The sequence below is a fragment of the Pleurodeles waltl genome, chromosome 9, assembly GCF_031143425.1.
Source record: "Pleurodeles waltl isolate 20211129_DDA chromosome 9, aPleWal1.hap1.20221129, whole genome shotgun sequence".
In the NCBI taxonomy this organism is placed as follows: domain Eukaryota; kingdom Metazoa; phylum Chordata; class Amphibia; order Caudata; family Salamandridae; genus Pleurodeles; species Pleurodeles waltl.
The window spans coordinates 244,707,444-244,728,036 of NC_090448.1; the positions used below are offsets into that span (position 1 = coordinate 244,707,444).

At 40.6% G+C, this 20,593-nt stretch overlaps 1 protein-coding gene across 1 annotated transcript in view; it reads right to left on the reverse strand.

Annotated features, from left to right (window-relative positions):
* SYN2 (synapsin II) overlaps positions 1-20,593 on the reverse strand; it is a 1,016,740-nt gene that overhangs the window by 6,630 nt on the left and 989,517 nt on the right. Inside the window, exon 12 of the mRNA XM_069206656.1 lies at positions 12,647-12,899. Coding sequence (XP_069062757.1) covers positions 12,647-12,899 — 253 coding nt within the window. The remainder of the gene's footprint in view (positions 1-12,646; positions 12,900-20,593) is intronic.

Below are 20,593 nucleotides of genomic sequence, written 5' to 3' on the forward strand. Positions count from 1 at the left end.
CTGTCTTTAGATGGTTCTTAAAATAAACTGATCGCCCTAAATGAAAACAGGTCATTGTGCAGCAGCTGTACCATATCATAATTAAAAGTGGGTAATTAATTGGGGTGGACGTGAATCCACCACAAGGAATAATCTCACCAAGTTCTTAAATTAAACACACACTTTCAGTAATTTAAACCTGGGCTCAATCCTTCGAGCTATGGTATGAAGCAGACAAGCTTAACTTAAGAAAAGTGTGCGACCTATGTAGCAGTAGCAAAACAATTAAAAAGTAAACACAGAACACATTAAAAATCCCAAAATCAAATTTTATACATCAAAAAATGTAATAAGAAAAATGACACAAAAATTATTGAAATCCAAACAGAAGAAAATTAGTTGTTAAAGGTCTTGGGCAAAAAGCACCAAGAAAAAGTAAAGCGACAATCAAGTCACCATTATCAGTTGACTGGGACCTTAGTGTGACTTCAATGTGCCTGTGATGAACAGAGGTCAGATACAACAAGTGGGGCATTCTAAACAAAGTTTTTGCCTCCTGACTGATAAAGAAATTTGCACTCAGTGTACAGTATGTAGTATATATACTATATATGATGCATGTAAATGTTGCACTCTGTCAGCCAAACTAACTGACTTTAATTAAAACTAGGACCCTCTCCTGTCAAAATATGGTTATTTTGACAAGTTCACCTGCAGGTTTAACAGCTGCAGCAGTCAAGCTTCATATATATATGTAGGCATGAAGTCAGGTTTTCCTTAACAATCTAGTGAAAGGCACAATGTGCAATTTAGTCCACTGGGACGCTTCCTTGTAAAGCAGCTGTAGAGATTTACAAATGGACAATTTAACTACCATGTCATTGTGTTTTACCCTCACCATATGTTATAGCTTTATGGGAAACTTAATTGTGTAAACTGGATATTAGTCAATTATACCATGTTTTAGGGATCAGAGCACATACAATGGGGACTGGCCAGTTGTGTTCCAATGTGAAGAGTTAAAAAAGCAGCACTACCAACAAGCAGAAAATGGGGGTGACCACACAAAGAGGCTGTTTCTTAGAACAGTTCTAAATGGACATTGCTTTTCATAAATAATTCAGTCTTGAAACCCTTCTTAAAATAGGTGCAATCCTCCGCCTAACTAGGATAGAATGGCAGATTGCTCCATAAAACTGACCTGCCAGGGTTCTTCTCTTCTCCCTGTCAACGTATTTTCCTTAAATAGTAGAGGTGGACTTGAAGTAGAAAGGCTGATCGGGGCACATTGCTCAACTCATGTTTCATGGAGACTGTACTTGACTTGTTGTCAAACCAAACTACTATGTATGTGCTGCTATCATAGTGTGTGTAGAAGGTTCAAGAATTCTGGACTTCTGAGTCATGACGAGTTTGGTGAAATTCTGTTAAGAAACATTTTCTCTTTTTTGAGTCATTCGGTGGCAATTTGCTGTCCCTCATCAACAATTTGATTGACAATATACTACAATGACCAGGTCCATTATCCTGCCTCTCCTGTTGGTCCAGCAAGGGGGAGACAATATATCTCTGATGACCCCAGCCAGTGGTTGCACATGAATGTTAAAGAAGAGAGAGGAATGCGGTGCCTAAATCAATGCAACAATAGAACGAGATTGTATTGAATAAAATGCTGTCCTACTTTGACCTGTTGGATTCAACCATAGAGGAATGAATATTCCAACGACGAGATGATTTTTTTTCCACTCTTCATCAAACATCAGTGAGACATTTGTTAAAAAGTGACACAAATCATGTATCATTACCCTCGACGTGAAAGCTAGATCGACAATAAAATTCAGGAATTATTTCTCATTTGTTGCAAATCTTATAAAAATAAATCTAAAAAATAAAGTCGGAAAATCTACGAAATAGCCCCTGAGACGATCAAAGCACTGGGAAATGAACTGATAAAGTTTGCCAAGCAACAGTGTGAGGACAAAAGCAGACGTCTACAACGTATAGAAAGGCATGAATAATAAAGTGAAGCACGTGTGAACATCACAAACACAGATCCAAGAGATTGTAGAACAACGAAACACTCAATCACGCCTGCTGAATAAACTAGCATACCCACACACCTTGCACGAAACTGTCATCTGTTTTCAGACATATCAACATTTTTAATCAAACTGACTACAACCTGTGGCAAACTACAAATGCAATGTGCAAATGCTTATATAGGAGCACAATGTACTCAGAGGTAAGCAAAGCCTTTTCTCGCTTCCCAAACGGCAAGGCGTTAGGACTCTGAAAAAACATACACACAAACACACCCACTTCACCATTTCAAATGTCAATAACCACGGAGCCACGTTCAATTCAGCCACCCTATAAACAGCTGAGTAGGGAAGGTCAAGATGTTGGTGTAGGCAACTACATTCAGTGTCATATAGATACCTAATTAACATACTTTCAAATAAATCACTCAGACCACTGGGGACTTCACCCAAAAGCCACAATTAAGGACGCAACCAAATTAACCCACCGCACTGGATACTCCCATTCTATTAGTTACACTGACTCAAAGCACTGTAACCATGCAGTCACCCCGACAGCTGATTTACTGCATACAACTTAAAATATACAGAAACAGATATCACCTTTCTGCCCACAACGAGACAAATATGTGGCAGGCAACATACTTGTACTAAAATGTAGGTCAACGGCAACAGCCAGTGCTTTGTCCACTAACAATTTCTCTTAAAGGTTTAAATTCTACTGCAAATGTCACAAACGCTGCATTCCTGTCAGGAGAGCACACATAGCTTAGACCACAGTGACCCAAGTGCAGCCAAAATCTATGTAGGTATACGTAAAACCTAACTATCGACAATTGATTACAACTTCAGTGTCACGGATTACCTAGCCTACACGTGTACTCCTCTACAAGCACAAAGTAGACATGGAAGACTCCTGTCTACTTATAAAGTCGCACCGACTCTTGGAAAATAAATCACCATCTAGCTTGCAAGTACAGTTTTAGCCTGCTTCCCCTGCATTCTCAGTCAACTATGATCAGGCTATGCTGGACACCTGCTGCTGTCTCACCCTAAACGCCTTAAACAGATAGGGGCACAATTAGCAATGATTCAGCAATGTTGACATACATATAAAAAAGCAGAGAAAGACTTATCTTTCAATACTGTACATTCCCACTGAGAGAGCCGAATGAGCCAGTAATCAACAGCTATATTTTTAACTCTAACAATGTTTATCTAGATGAGACAGCACTTTCTATGGTTCATGTTTTCTGTTTGGATGAATTGAAGGTTTTCATTTAATTTCCGCTCGCATAACTTTACTCCACTTAGCATAAAGATTCAGTTTAGAAGAAATAGTTCAAACACTCAATTGGAATGAAATATTGATCTTTTACATGCAAGGGACAACAAAAGTATTTTGTATTCTTTGCAATTGCTGATTTTGAAGACTTGCCAGACAGAGCTTGTTACCAAGGAATACGTTAGGTTACGTTCTATTATGCAGATGTGTAGAGGGTATCCTGGTGCTGAGCAGGTGTGAGTACAGCCAAACCTAGGGCCTAGTGGGCCTACTTGAAAAGCCAGGTTTTCCGCTTCTTGTGGAATTCAAGAATTCAAGAATTGAGAAGGTGGCTCTTAGGAGGCTCTTATGAGTAGTGACAGTTCATTCCATACTTTAGGAGCAATGTAGGAGAAGGCTCAACCACTGGATCTGGTTTTACGTATGCGTGGTATGTGCAAGCAGGAACCCAGATGAGGAGGACGAGCCTGGAAGGATTGTAAAAGCAGATGCAATTGTTCAGTTATGCTAGGCTAGTGTTATGTAGTGCCTTAAAAGTGTGAGTGAGGAGTATGAACTGTCTATGGGGGTCTAGTGGAGCTCCTTCAGGTGTGGTGTGAGGTGAGTGCAGCATAGAAGGTTGAGAGTGATTCTGGGGGCCAAGTTCTGAATGGTCTGTAGCTTTCCGGTGAATCTTTTGTTAATCGCTGCATAGACGGTCCTCCTGTAGTCCAGCCTGCTTGTGACAAGGGCCTGTGTAATGGTTTTCTGGCACTGATTAGGAACCATTTGCAAATGTTCCTCAGCATCTTCAAGTTATGGACGCAGGAAGCAGTGACAGCACTGACTGGGGCAGTAATGCTGATTTTTCTGTCTAAGACAATCCTGAGGTTCTTTGGATGGATAGAGGGTGGTGGGCGTGATTCCTAGCTCTGCTGGCCATCAGGTGGAGTCCGACAGTGAAATGCTCCTCCCAAAGAACATGATTTTGGTCTTGTCAGTGTTCAGTTTCAGACAGCTGGTCTCCAGTGGGTGATTAAAGTCATGCAGGCATTGAACTTGGTTTGAGTACTGGGCAGTTTGTCAGCGAGGGAGAGAATGAACTGTTGTCATCTGCACAGGAAAGGACGTTGATGTTGTGAGAGCAGATGATGCTGGTAAGAGGGATCATGTGTGATTTGAAGACGGTTGGGTTAAGGGTGAGTCCTTGCAGAACTCCGCAGATGAGGCCGCAAGTGTCTGAGGTGAACAGTACCAGTGGATTTGAATGTACTCCTGCGTGCATTGTCCTGGCTCATTCTCCCCTTGTGTTCCAGCTGTTTTTTGTGGTGTTTCATAAGTCTGCTTAACTCCATGTACCAACTGGCCTGTGGTCTAGATCTTGTTTTATTGACTTTAATGTTTATGGGGGGGGAAGGGAGTTGGTGAAGGAGGTGATCCAATTACTGGACATTTTTGATAGATTTGGGAAGGCTGTTGGTGTGTTTAGGCTGTTGGGTGTTGTGAGCAGTTCTTGCTCCAATTTCAGCAGGCTGGTCTGCAGATGGTGAATGTGCATTGGACTGGTACGGGGATGCTAATATTGATGAGGTCATGGTCAGTTCAGGAGACTGGTGTGGCTTGTTTGACTTGGATGTTGTCAAAGGTGGTGACAATAGGGTACAGGCGATGTCCAGAGATGTGGGTAAGTCCCTTTACTCCTTGAGTGAGGCCCAGCTTTCCAAAGTCTTAGATGAGTGCTTTTGAGTTTGGGGTTGGGTCTTCCATGTGGAAATGCAGGTCATCAAGTAGGATGTAATTGCTTGTGTCGAGGGTGAGTGGTGTGACAGTCTCTGATGGTGTTGGTGAAGTTGTTTCACGGTCCAGGTGGTCTGAAGGTGAGAGTGTTGCTTAGGGTGAAGTTGACTGTGAGATGGAGCATGAACAACAGGTGTTTGAAGTTAGAGGATGTTCTGTCTTTGGAGGTGGGGCAGCAGATGGCGTTCATGTTGATGATGGTGATTCTGTTCCCAGGCTTGTGATGTCTGTCCTGTCTGGTGATCTTGTAGCTGGGGAGGAGGGGCCGTGATGATGTCAATGCCAATGCGAGGGGCAGGTTTCAGCCAGGTTTCAGTGAGGAAAAGTAGATCTGGGGAGTTGCCATGCAACAGGTCCCTGATGTTTGGGACAATTTTAGTGAGTGAGCATGTGTTGAGGAATATGCATGTGAGTGCAAAGTATCGTTTGGGTGGTTGCAGGACTGTGTGAGTGCCAGAGAGTGGGGTGTCCATGCTGTTGGTGTGGGTGTGGTGAGTGCTGGATGCGGCTAAGTGCATGAAAAGTTGAAGGAAGCAAAGTAGAATGCTCCTTTGGTGTTGTGTGGTGTGGCAGCAGCAGGGGGAGTGGTATCTGAGGTTGACAGTGGTAACTATCACAGAGGTGTATCGGCAGGAGTGGAGAGAGGACTAGGGTTGCTGGTGCTGGACGGAGTCCAGGCATAAACAGGCACATATGGGCATGCCTTTGGCATGCAAGCAAAGTGCCTACTGCGCACATCACTGTGCATCTGTGCTGCAGCTGTCATTAGGTAGGCCCTGGTGAGTGATATCACTTCCTGTGCAAATGGATAATGGGAAATCCAGTGAGAATTTCCAATGCATGTGGATGAAGGAAATTAGTCTTCTCGCTTGGTTTCCTCTTTTAAACATAGTTTTGACGGGAAATCAATTATGTTACTTCCTGTGCCAGTGGATGATGGGAAATCTGGTGATGCCACTTCCTGTGCAGATGGATAATGGAAATTAGTTGCTACACTTCTTTTAATTTTAAAGACAGTTTTTGTGGGAAACCAGTGGTCACTTCCTGTGCAGATGATTTTGGGAAATTCAGTGATGTCACTTCTTGTGCAGCTGAATGGTGGTAAATCCAGGAATGTCACTTCCTGTGCAGATTGTTGTTGAGAAATCCAGTGATTGCACTCATTGTGCAGATGGATAATGGAAATTAGTGTCCTCGTAATTGGCTTCCTTTAAAGATAGTTATGACGGGAAACCAGTGATGCCACTTTCTGCGCAGATGGATAATGGGAAATCCAGTGATGTGACGTCCTGTGCAGATGCATGATGGAAATGAGTCCTCTTGCTTGGCTTCTTTTAAAGACAGTTTTGGTAGGCAACCAGTAATGTCACTTCCTTCGTAGATGGATGATGGTAAAACCAGTGATATCACTTCATGTGCAGAGGCATGAAGCAAACGAATACTCCTGCTTGGCTTCTTCTTTTAAACACAGTTTTGGTGGTAAACCAGTGTTGTTGCTTCTTGTGCAGATGATGGTGGGAAATACAGTGATGTCACTTCCTGTGCAGAAGATGATGGGGAATCCTTTGGTCACTTACTGTGCATATGGGTAATGAAAATAAGTCTGCTTGCTTGGCTTCCTCTTTTAAATACAGTTTTTGTAAGAAACCAGTGATGTCCCTCCTGTGCAGATGGATGATGGAAAGTCTATTGATGTCACTTCCTGTTGTAATGTATACAAAAAGTGATGGATGGAATGCTTGAATTTGTCTTAGCCACTGGTAATCACTCGGGCCACATCCCACTCCATAGTTATTTTGCACACCATAGCACCCCAATTTAGATCCAGCCATATGTAATTCAGTCTTGACCCTGCTCCAATGAGAACAGTGCAGACTGAATTGCCAGGCCAAGTCCTCCCTGAACCAGAGCACAAGCAACCCAGGACTGGTTTCGCCCAAGTTAGGGCTCATTAGCCAGGTATAGCTTGGTTCCAGTGACACAGTGCGAATGGGTTCTGACACAGTGATGTCTTTTTCTGTGCAGATGTATGGTGTAAAATCTGGTGAAGAATATAGTTCTAATGTAGATTTAAAATGTGTCGTGGCATATCTCATTCATCAATATACAATGCATGCATTGAAGATGGGCATACACCCCACTACTGCATTTGTTCTCATCAGTAAGCTGATGACAGTTTGTTAAAATCCAGTAGCTTTAAAAGCTTTTGATCAAGTTGGTATTCCTCAATAACATGATTTCTTATGACTACAGCTGGGGGAGAAATTATACGTACTGGAAGCCAATATTGCGAGTAATATAAAGGGAATAAAGATATTTTTATTATGTTAGCTCTCCAAGTTACAGACTTTAGCCCTCCTGACTTAATATCACTGGACAGTTAGGAAAAGGGTAAACTACCACTAAAAAAGAAGATAGAGCAGCAAGATCGGTCATAGAAGCCCTTCTTCCTGGCGGAGTATCCACAGGTCCAGAAGTAGACTGAAGTGGTGGTGTCAGAGGTCCAACACATATACCCAGTTGGGCCTTTGAAGTGGGGGTGATTTCAAAGACATTGAAGTTGAAGTGCACAGAGTTCCAGCCCTTCCTGCCCTGGTCCCAGAATCAATACAGGGGTTTATTCAGCCCTTTTTTTATGGACAGGACACAGCTTATTAATTTGTAAGTGAGGCTGTGCCCGGCTCCTCCCTCCCACCCTGCTCAGGATGGCCCATCAAGGCCTAATATGTCAGGTCACACCTGAGCTCCCATTGTGTGTAGCTGTCTAGGAGGAATACAAAAAGCCCAGCTGTCAACCCACTTGAGACATGTGATCAGAAACAGGCAGTAGGCACCAAATGGTTAAAGAAAATGGCAACTTTCTAAAAGAGGCATTTTCAGAATTGCAAATTAAAATCCAACTTCATTATAATTTAGGATTTAAAATTGTAATTCCAGAGACATGAAATTTGGGGAGGAGCAGTTATATCTCCCAATTTGGAAATTACGCTTATGAGGTGTAATAAGGTAATTCCAGTGTGAACCTAAGAGAGAGATAGGCCTTGCACTGATGAAAAACACATTTAAAAGTGTTTTCACCACCAGGACATGTGAAACTTAAAAGTACATGTCCAACTTTTTAAATACACTGCACCCTGTCCTTGGGACTGCCTAGAGCCTACCTTATGGGTCACCTATATGTATTAAAAAGGAAGGTTTGGACCTGGCAAAGGGTTTACTTTGACAGGTCGAAATGGTAGTTCAAAACTGTACACTCAGGCTCTGTTATGGCAGGGCTGAGGCATTTTTTAAAAGTCTACTCAAGTGGGTGGCACTTTCAGTGCTGCAGGCCTAGGAACTTACAAGTAAATTACATATGCTGATTGGGGATGGTTGTGGATAAGCCAATTTTGCCATGTTTTACAGAAAGAGCACAAACACTTTAGCACTGGTCAGAAATGGTAAAGTATGCAGAATCCTAGCAAAAACTAAGTCAGCAGAAACAGGAGGTTTGAAGGCAAAAGGTAATTGGAAATTACACCAAGGATGCCAGGTCTAACACTGCCCATGGCCCAATAACCACTAAATATGGTACCTGGAGCAGGCCTTGAGTCATTTCTGAAAATATCCAGGCAGCATATGGTGATAACTAGCATATTTCTGGGGAGCTGCACGCAAGAGTTGTCTCAATGGTCCACAGATTTGAGTGCAACGGATTTCTCATCAGAACCCCACTGGTGTGTAGCAAACTAGAAGTCTGCTGATGTCAGGTAAATTGTTAACACTCCACATGTAAATGGTCCTGAAGTTTGTCTCTTTGATTGCAAGAATCATCCAATGTAAATGATCAGCAGACATGCAATCAATGACTAGTGGTTAGAAAGCATTGCAATTTATGGGTGAGCCATATAATCTGTGCATTCTTGTAACCATCTAAGAATAGAATCAGGGACTTTTCAGCTGGACAATATTATTGAGAAGTAATAGAAAGTGTATGGGACAGCCCAAATCAATACCCCATACTCTGATTACATAGTAGCTTCCTGACTCTGGCCTAACAAAGTATGTTCTGAGAAGCAAGTACTATTTCAAGAGGAACCTTCAATTATATCTCTAACTAAGAATTCCCCAAAGAGGAAGTGGCTGCATTCCAAGTTGAGACTCAAGCTTACCTACTCACTGCACATCTCTGCATGCACTTCCAAATATGGCTGCACTCTTAAATAAAGATGGAAAAGCATGAAGAAGCAAGTACATTCAATAGCTACATAATCAAGGAAGGCTGGCTCATCGGGGCTGGATAAACAGTCCTGGCAAACATGTTAAGTGTATAATTGAGAACTGCTGACCATGTAGTCGGGGCAACCCCACCCCAAAAATGGCTCCCACCGCACAAAGACCTAAAGGAGCTCCAAAGTTCTTATATATAGTACCCAGAAGGGGCTTTCCATTTCAAGAGAAACATAAGAGGACTGGGGCAGTTCTGCTGTATACATTTATTAAATAAATGCATTGGTCACATCTAACTTTATGAAAAGGTGTACGTTTTCGTTCAATCGTAGATAGGCATTTTATACCTTGTTCGTTAATGGTGTTCATACACTAAATTAGTGATAATATTCCTCCCTACTACTCCAGAGTGTGATTCTGGATGCAAGGGAACAATTCATAAAATCATGTAGACAATTTTTCCTTATTTATACACAATCAAAGAGAATTTACTCTGGTATTATTAGCGACCACCAAATTCCAAATGGGCAGGTAACATCTGTCACCTCCCAAATCAGAATTATGAGGCCCATGTGTCAGGTCCTCTAGGAAAGGACACTGTTAGATAAGTAGGTCAGTGGTCTAACTGGCTCGTCGAGAAGTGAGATGCTAGGAACTTCCTGGGAGGAGACAGGAAGCTTTGGTTTTCCCACTCATTACATTGAGGGAAGCAGAGAGAAGAGGAGGTGTGGAGAGTAGCTCCACATCAGAAGGCCATGTAGAAGAGCTGAGGAATTAATAAAGATGAGTCAATAGCATCACGACAGTTGCTATCTTTTATGCAGTTGTTATGCTTGCCGGTGCTGTGAAGAGAATACAATCCAGAACAGGACACCATGGACCATGGATTTGTTTACTTTCATTGAGTGATTTCTGCATCTTAATTCCTCTTTGCTCATAGAAATCCCAGGATTCCACCTGTAATCCCTGTTCATTCTGCACCCTCAGAGTTACTGGTAACCAGGTATTGGTAACTCAGAGGCTGTGGAACTACTTATTAGAAGGCACTAACATACTGCTCCAATTCCAATGGCAGAACCTCAGATGTCTATGCTGTTGGAACTCCTTCACCTGCAGGCAAATCCATAACAGGGCCATCAGGTCACAGTGGCAGATGCGCAAAGGACAGGGTATCTGCCACAGGATTGTGCTGCACAGAATCGTGGTGGTTCAAGATTGGACAACAGAATGCTGTCCATGACGCACAGAAGTAAAACTCCTGCATCACAGGAAAATGCTTTTTTATATTTTCAGAAACAACCCCCTGCTTTGAGGGGCTGCTTCTGAAAAAGAAAAAAAACAATGAAAAGTGGACCGCAGCAGCATTGTGGCACTATCATCGTTCAACGTTGCTAAAAGCGCCTCTAAATGGGCCAGGATGTCGTATGCCGAGAAGATGGAGCTGAGGGCCTCGCCTGAGTCTGTGGCCTCCCGGACCACCCATTGAGTGCTAAATGAGTCCCTTTGTTCTCACGTAAAGCAGTGCTTGAAATGGATAAACAGAAGTGCAATAACTCTGTACCAGAGTACCTACTTATTTCTGCAAAGTGCCTGTACTCTACAATTAAAAGTATTACATTTTACTTGAGAAGTGTAGGTACTCTCCCTCTCAAAATAAAAAAGTACTGGTACTCTGTACCGAACAGTACCGGCCAATTTATAGCACTGATGTAAAGTGTTCATAAGTAATATGCCTTGCACATGAAAAGAACTTTAAAAAAAGGTACTGGAGATAAATGGCATTATAGACCAGCTCTTTTGTTTCTGTTATTGCGTTAGTTTTAGGAAAACAGTACAAACAGGCAAAGGGAACAACGCACAGAGGCCTACATTTATTATGGCTTGTGAGGACGCTCGAGCAGCAGTTATTATATGCTGCACGCACAGGCTTTTAGAATGGTTGGTAAATAGATGAAATGTTTTGCGTCGCTTTTGCAGCAGGCTAGTGGCCACGCAATGTGGAGGTAAATAATCCCAGGATGCTTCAAGATGCCAAAACATACTGTAACATCTTCAAATTGACGACATATATCCTTATAGAATGTACAAAGGTGTGTAATTCAGAATGAGATGTATAACTTGCTTGATATTATATTTGCAACATTATGGTTCATCGTGATTTTTTAAAAGGTTTTAAAATGTTAACTGAAAGTTCAGCCAGCCACACTCAACATAAAGTCGTCTGTATTGTCTGTCTTTTGCCCTTTTGGAAAGCATTAAATATATTTTAGCACATACTGATCAGTATTTAGTGAACCCCAGTGTAGCAAACTAGGGAGGTGTCTATGAAGACATGTTGTCCATCATACTAATTAAAAGGGTGAAGACCCTTTAGCTCTGAAACGAGTGTGCAAGGCCTGCAGGCTCCACACCCTCTCCGGTCACGCTTTATTGATGATTTCATATAAAGGAAAGCACAGGACAAAGGCACAGAAAGCAGTAAACTGAAATGTTTGACTTCCTCTTGGTCATGTGTCTGCTTAGCCTGGAATTAACACCAGTAGATAATGCCAAGGTCACTTTGTTAATTTGGAAACACATTTGTTTTGGGACAGATCATGACTTGGCCATACAGTATTAGAGAATGCACAAAGAGTAACCCATTATTTATCTATTTAAGACCTGTTAGGTGCTCATTGAGACTTGGAGCAGTAATGGAAAGTAAAAAATATTTTTACTCATAATATAAAGATGAGAGGTAGGTCCTGCACAAGACGCCCACATGGAATTAATTCTGTCTACCAGAGTTGGACCAGCCAGGCCCTCAATTTAACCAGAGACCAGTAAGGAAGTTTCCCTGTTTCTGCTAAGCCATCCTTGCCAACCATGGTAGACTCAAGTCCTTAAAGTTCAAGAAGTCGATCATTGGCCTAGTAACTTATGAAAGATATGAATTTTTGGTTGGTCATTTCTCAAAGGATTTCAATATTCTAGGCTATAATCATTCCACAAGTGTAACAAAGACTCGACCAACATATTTCCAGTTTATACATGCACCTTCATCACTTCAGTAGGATGTGTGCACACTAAAATGAATCATACCACGTCATATTAGCTGGTAATGAACTATATGTACCTACCAGATCAGTCAATCAGGCAAACGTTGTAAAATAAATGATTAAAGAAAAACAGTTTTCGTTGACAACCCTCTCTCAATTTCGATAGGTGTCCACCTTGCTATTAGAGTTACTTTTCATTGTAAAAAAGGATGGTAATTTTCTAGTCTCATTGAGTTTTCTTTGCATGCACCCACTCTTTAAATGATGGTTATTAATTTACAATGATAGCTACCAAGTAGAAACACACAGAGAGATCTTACTTCAGCTGTGGATGAGGCTGCGGCTTCTGCTGTGGCACAGGCTGTGGCAGTGTCCCAGCACTGGAAGATGGTTGCCCCTGGGATCGTGGCTGGGTGGTTGTGGGCGCGGGAGGCTTTGGTGGTTTCTGAGGCTTGGAGATGGCAGGCTGCTGAAGATGGTCCTGGACAGGAGATCGTGATGATGAGAGCCCGCTTTGTGGTTGCAACAGCTCCTGGCTTTGTGATTGCATTTCCTGGGGTTGCACTGGGCCCCCTAGTTTCAGTACAAGAAAAACTTCAAAATGTTACAGTGTTAAATACTTTTATTAGACTTCACATCCAGTTTTTGTTCAAATATGGAAGCTGTTCCTTATGAGGAATTCGTATTTCCCCAGGTATAAACTGCTCTGTAGCTATTAATGACAATAATAAACAAAGCTTTAGCTAAAACACCGGTGGTAATCAATGCAATTAATTACTTTAGTTGCTTTGACACTTTCGACACACTGTGTAACTTCCAGTGAGGATTAACAATAATGATTGTTCAGCCATTCTCTTAAATGCCAAGTTGGTAAACATAACCTTTTACTACTAAGTAATAGATGGCTGTTATTTATGCAAAACAAATTTGAGGAGGATATGATGAATTCTTTAGGAATTTAGAAAAGGGTTTTAACCTGTGTTTTATGTCTTTAGCAAACGTGCATTGAATGTTGCGTTTTTGCTTTAATCGTCAACGTTTTTACAATTTTCATTGTTTATCTACAGTCGTAATACCTATAATTTATAGACAAAACCCTCTATATGATGGTACAAGCATTCCCTTTTCTGTTTATCTGTAATCACATTTTCCTTAATTTCTGGAAATGTTTGCTTTTTAATAACTGCAGGGGAAGCAAAATGTTTACCCAACTACAGATCAACTGAGAAACCCAGCACAGATGTTAATTACTACATTACCGCAATTTAATTGTTTCAGCGAAAGGAATGTATCGAAATATTTGGATCAGAATAATGAACAAGGGCTGCTCTTTTAAACTACCTCGGTCTAGGGGCAATACATGTATATTTAAATAATGGTTTCTGATGGCTTACATCAGAAAAACATAGTTTTCAATCTTGTCATAATCATAACAGTAAAAATAGGATAAACCAACAAACCCAAGACATTTCTCTGTAACAATGCTTATAGAAACAGACATAACTTCATAATCAGTGCTCAGTGATCACACAAGGCAATGTAAAATAAATGAAAATAAAATTGTATATTTGGTACATGAAAGGGGATGGAGAACAACGAATTGTCTTCCTCTATTTGGTCCCAGTAACATGGGATCATTCCTTAGTTTAATACAGCAAGATCATACATTTTTCTTAAATCAATTTTCCTAATGGGAATTGATGGCATTTCAGCACATTACCATTAGGGGGTCATCATCAGGATTGTAATTTTTTAAACGAGCAGTATTCTGATGAGCCAATGCATTGCACGCGTCGAGGTTAATGAATTATAGGGATCCAAAAATGACGACTATAGAAAACGTTCCACTCTTGAATCCCACCCATGTTTATGGACCTCAAATAGAGGGCTATGAATCTGGCAAACCTATTAGAAAAAAAAACTATTATGTCCTGCAAGCCAGTGTGCATCTGTTCTTTTCTGAAGGGTTTGCTCACATTGACAAATCCCAGTAGGATAGGTAATGAGTTTTAGAAGTCTACATTCAAGAACCATGACACATAGAAGGCCAAAGGTTCCAATAACTTGGAGACAGCTTAGTAGACAGATTTGTTTGGCACTTGAGAGACAAAACATCCTCTGATTCACCTAAGGTCCCATAATAAGTAGTGGTTAGTTTTGTAATACCAAAATCTAATAGTTGGTCTGTGTGTCCTGTAAGTGGTAATGGTCAATGACAGAAATTTGAAAGTGAGGAAATCACCCCTTCGCCACTGACCTTACATATTTTGAAGAGCATCTAACTTCACATTACATCACTTTGATAATTACTAAATACCTTTGGAACTATGAATGGTCACATAAATTTTTTCTATGACCCAGGTGTAATTAGAAAGCGGAGTACATCTTATGAATTTCAACTTTTCTTTGTGTCGTGTCTTATATACATTCTCACCTTCCTATTCATATGAATAGGTTGAACTGAGTACGTCTTTTCAAACAAACTACCAAATAGTTCAATGATGACTGGCTAATCGTGAAAAAACAGCATCAGAAGACCTACCCTAAATAGGGTGGAACTTCCAATTCCATAAAGCAAGAGATTCTCAGCAGCTTGCCCGCTGGGAAGGTGTTTTTGACAGCAGACCCAACTGAGACTCTTGCATCGTAAACAAATCAGTTCCCCATCCCCTAAGTGATCTGGGAGAACTGAGAGGTGGGCAATTGCGGGCATCCATAGTTATTTGTGGGATGCGCACTCACTGTCCACCTGTAAATTAGTTCATTACGTTTTTCTCTTATGTGATTTTCCTTTTTACATTTTTAATTCATCCCAATACATTTAATGGAGGATTTGAGACATGCCTCTTCATTGAGCCCAAATGTGTTTTTTAACTGTGTAATGCTGGGTATAGCAGGCATGGTTATAAGCTAATTGTCATAATATCATGGATGTATGACTTTCTAATTTAAAAGGCATATCTGAACTTTCAAGGACTAAATAAAACATCCTAAAGTATTTTATTAATCTAGGTATATTTCGTTCCATTATATTTTGTATTAAATAGGGTCTTCTTTGAAAGTTTCATCAATTACATTTGAATAGCAAATGTTTGTGAATTGTAGATGCAATATTTCGTTTTTCACTTAAATGAAGAGTGAGTTATGTGTGGATGTGTGCCATGAGCCAGACGCTGAGCCAGAAGAGCAATAGAAAAATATGGGAATAGAAGCACACTCAGTAAAGCATCACACTCTAGTGGCATGGCATGTATTATACATGCATCTTGTTCTCACAACTTTGCTGCACATACAAAAGGAATTTATTGTTTGTTAACACAACTTCAGTATGCAATTGCTTAGGTTGTTTTTTCCCCCCAATACATTGCCCTCAATTTCTCCATTACTCTATTCATTGCACAATTTCCTTTTCTATTTTTTCAATGAGATGCAGAGCTTCTGGTTTATTAGTGTTATTACTGTCACACCTGTATGTGGGATCACCTAGCGAGGGTATGCCTTGCGAAATTAGATTCTGCATATTTGTGAGTCTCATTACAGACATCATAGTCTTCTGTCAATATCAATATAAGACTTCTGAAATGTGTGAGTGGATTTTTTGATTCACATTCTACTAAGATATGTGATGTGAATTATCCTATTTTTATGGCATTCTCTCATTGTGCTATTGTTTTATTGCAACAGCATGTGGCACATGGACGCCATCTGGGTCTTGCACTTACTATGCAAAACAATATAAATAAATAAAAGACCAAACAAGGTCTGCTTGTTCGAGCCAAATAGAGTTCACATTGTTCCGAATCAGAAATAAGCTCCAAAATCCAATCCACATGATAATGGAGCTTTTTGGAAACTTCTGAGTTGGACTGATGAGCAGGAAAATCTGTGTAGATGTTAATTAGTCTAGATGGTAGAGGTTAGGGTTCTCACAAGCCCCATCAGTACATGACTTCCATTAAATATTTAATTGACCCGTATTAAAGCTCAGATTAGAAGTCCAGAATTAGACCTTCTAAGGCTTTGGAACAAGAGACTACTGAATACAGGGTGTGGGCCAACGTCTGCAAAATTTTGAATATGTGGCTCAAAAGCTTAAAAACTCGGTAATTAGGTTTAGCATTTTTGACTTCCCCAGCTGGGACCACCACGCATGGCAGTCTCTCAGAGGAAAATGAATAGCCCTCACGCAGAGAGAAAACTACATGCATGTCAGGGTGATTTATATATTTTCTTTTCTAAAGCCTTGCCAGCAGATCCATCTCAGGCACTAAGTTCACTGACAGGGAAGTGTGTATCTCACAATATGGTTGTCAGTCTCCATCAGGACAGTATATTCAATGTCCCCCATTGACTTGGTGGGTCACAATTACTTCATAGGTATTCTCACCAGGCCCGGTTGCCTTATCAGACAAAAGAATATGCATTCCAGAATTGGGAAGACACTTATGAGGTTTACCTCTCGCTCAGAGAGGTATTGTGTGTGCAATCTGTCCTGTTACTTGTGCTTTGCTTACCTACTTTCTTTTGAAAATCAGAGATGGTGAGAAACCTAAATACTGGACTTGCAGAAGTAGATTCTTGAAGCTGGTTGCTGTTTTAGTCAAAGTCTTTATATGATTACAGAAAAAGTGAAAATTGACAACAGTAGTTACTGTGCTGTTTTGGAATACAAAAACCTCAAAACCACAAATTCAGAATTCCTGGTTCATTGGTTTTGACTATCACCAAGCTCCAACCATCCACAAGCGCAATACTGGGCTTGGGCTTCTCTGTTCCCGAAATAACTGGCAGTTCCCACAAGTGCAATCCAATGCCAGGGAACTTTCTTCACCTTCAAACTGTGACTAACAACCTCATGAAGAGTTTTAAGGTCTACAAACTCAAGCCTCGGTTCCTACCTTTCCTGATGAAAGTCCCTAGCTACAGAACATAATATTTTACTATCCCTCAAGACACTTTAACCTGCCTTTTGACACAGCCCACAATGTTAACAGATACTTCGGCAAACTATGCTGCTTTCCTATTTCAATGTATTGTGTATGTGTTTTGAAAAATGCAATATATATCAATTTAAACAAATAAAATATCAAAAATAAACAATGCAATTAAATGTTGATGTGCACGACATGTCATGACAATGTGGTTACAGGCGTCAATGCATTTCCTAGACCTCCATTTTTTAATTGGTTTTTCTTTTTTGCATTTCTCCGTCTCCAGTCTGCTGGTGTCCCTTTGCAGCTGAGAACCACTAGAGGTAGGGAGCTTGTCAGCAAGACAAATGGGGGTATCGGCTGAGATGGCTTTGTAGTTGATGGAACTGTTTTGAAGATGGTGTGGAAAAGCAATAAGAACCAGTGAGGTTCCGTTGTGGTGGTAGTGATGTGATCATATTTCTTCAGGCCATCAGTAAGGCATGCTGTGGCATATGGGATGTCCACAAGTGGATTCAGGATCCAGGCTGCTAGGCCTTGTAGTAGGGCATTGCCACCATCCTAATACAATGGCACAACGCCATGTATATGGAACACCTTGAAAGTACGTTCTGAAATTACTTTTTGAGAAATCGATTTACTTTCTCTAGTAGAGAGAGATGGAACAAAGTCATCTTGCTTTTTTTAGTGATTCCTTCCTTGTGGGTGAGACTGGTGTCCAGGAAAAATCCAAGTGACTTAACATTGGGGGAAAGTTGGATTTGAATCTATCCAGATTCACATTATTGAGCTGGGTTTGGATGAACTATTGCATATCTATCCTGATCTGTAGGGAACACATTCAGTATTATTGTTCACGCTGGAAGACAGAATTGAATTTAAGATAAACAAATAATGTTTTTGATCTATGGGATTGCAATGGTTATTTACCACCCCTCAGCAGTTATGGTTATAGTTTTCCATACATTTCATGGAAAAAGTTGCCAACATCTAAGGTCGTACCACCATAATAGTAGTGGTTGATTCCTAACAAAAGAGAAATACATCATTCTATAAAGGGCAGGCCTATTAGACCCACAATAGCACTCCTCTTCTTCAGATAATATCTTTGACTACATGACCACAGGTTCTCCTGGTGGCTTGATATTTGGTCTCAGTTTTGTGCCATTACCTTCGAGCATTTAGTAAGCACTTATCCATAAAAAACTATTGAGCCCTCTAACTTTATAGACAACCATACCCAGTTAATGCTGGCCTGATAATTGAAAGATTACAATTTTCAGTTGAATTACTTATTCCTTTAATTAATGTATGTATACTAGTTCAACAAGTTTCCATTCAACTCAAGTCATGGTATTTGAAGATCTGAGGGTATAAAAAACTTGGTTTAGCTTTGATAAAGCAGGAGCTCCTGGATCAATGTCCCTGCAGTTTGCTGAATCTGGCTCTGGTAAATGTGACTTCTGCAGTCTCTGTTCACCATTCAAAGGTGGGTCCAGGCCCACCTTGACCGGGGAGGAGATTGATACATTGTTCACTGCAGTAGCATCATAGGTGTCAAAAGGTCCTGTGAAACTGTAAATCTATTGGCGTTCAAAAGGATTGAAAGATAGGGACATTCCTTAAAGCAGACGTAGGTTTCGGTCTCATCTTCCAATAGCTTTACTTATCTGTTGTTGAAAACCTATTGAGAACACAGTTCACCTAGTGAGCTTTAGGTCAGCCCTTCACCCATGATAAGGTGGTGTCCTTGTCTATCTCAGTTCCCTACTCTTATTTGATGCCTTTCTCTGCTAGCAATAAGGGCAATAAGGGTACTAGTGTTGTTTTTCTTGCAGCACTTCATGGGAGTGCATGGCTTTCCATGCTTCCACCTCTATTTACTAGATCTCCTTCACATCCTCATGCTTGAGTTTTCCCATACTCACATGGTTATTGCATGTGTTGCGATGCTAACAGTTTCGATGATGTCTTCTTTTTTCAATGTAAACAAACATTGGTAAGGCCGAATGCTTGGTAATCACATCTTAATCATTTAGCAGTTTTATGACATGTGTATAAGTCCTGAAATGCATGGAAACCCATAGAAACCCTGGCTTTGAAAGGGATAAAAGTGAAGTTTGACAATGCTTGTTTCGTGAGTTTAGATCCCATCACTCGGCTTGATTGTTTTTCTTGCGTGTTAATCTTGACTCTTAGCAGATCTAAGGTTGCATGCAGGAGAGTGGTATGACGGTTTACAAAAGAAGCCTCAATATGCCAGCCCACAGATAGCGATCACAACATTTTGTAGTTTAAAACCATATTAGCAAATTACTAAAGATAGATGATGATTGGATAGCTCTTGATCAGGTAGGGAATTTAATTTTCAATGAAGCCTGCTTTGCTTCTTTACCCTTTGGCTTAGGCATATCTCAAAAGATCATGATAGTTTCACTACCTAGACAAAGCTGACTCTCATTTGATTAGTATATTATGGCCTTGAGGAGCATTTGTGAATACCAATCAGTAACTATTTACATTCAGCGCAAAAAGTAGGTGAAATGTTCAGTATATCTTTGGATAACATTAGTGATGTGTTTACTAATGTCATCTAGCAAAAAGACACTAGTGACCACAGACCAAGCACGTGGTCCATTTCATAATTATTCTGACTCCAACATGCAATTAATTTCATGAAAGACAACTTAATTCAGGTGAAAGAAAGACCTTGAAGTCTTTGTTGCATAGCTCGTTCAGGAATCTTTATGGGGAGCATTAGTCTTCATAGTCTTTGATAGCATCTTTTCTGATAATTCAGATAGGACTCATTTATATTCTTGTTCTTCTGATATTACCAGCTACATAAATTATTTTGTCAACTAGTGAACTGCAGCAACTAGGCAAATATAGGCCAAGTTAACCACCAATTCAATTATCAATGCCATTGCATCCTGGCCTATCTAGCATGACTCAGATGGCTCCTTGATGTACTTACCTCTACTTTAGGAATCTGCGAGCAATGCAATAATTTTCTTCCTATCATCTTCTAATCTCATTTCTCCTGAGATATCTCATCCTTGCCACCAGTCATTAGGAGAGCAATGATTATGCATGTAATGTTTGGTTTCATGAGGCACCGTTCAGCCCATAGTAATGAGAATTAATGTATGACCAGACTTTGTATATGTTGTGAGGGTTAGTTTAGATGACTGGGAGGGATTAGCGCACCTGAGGATGTGTGACCTTCAGGTGCAAAGGAGGATTGGTAGGAAGTGGTTGTGCTGCGTGAGGAACAATAGCCTATATGCACAGACTGAGGACCTGACATTGGCATAACAAACGTAAGGCCACCCC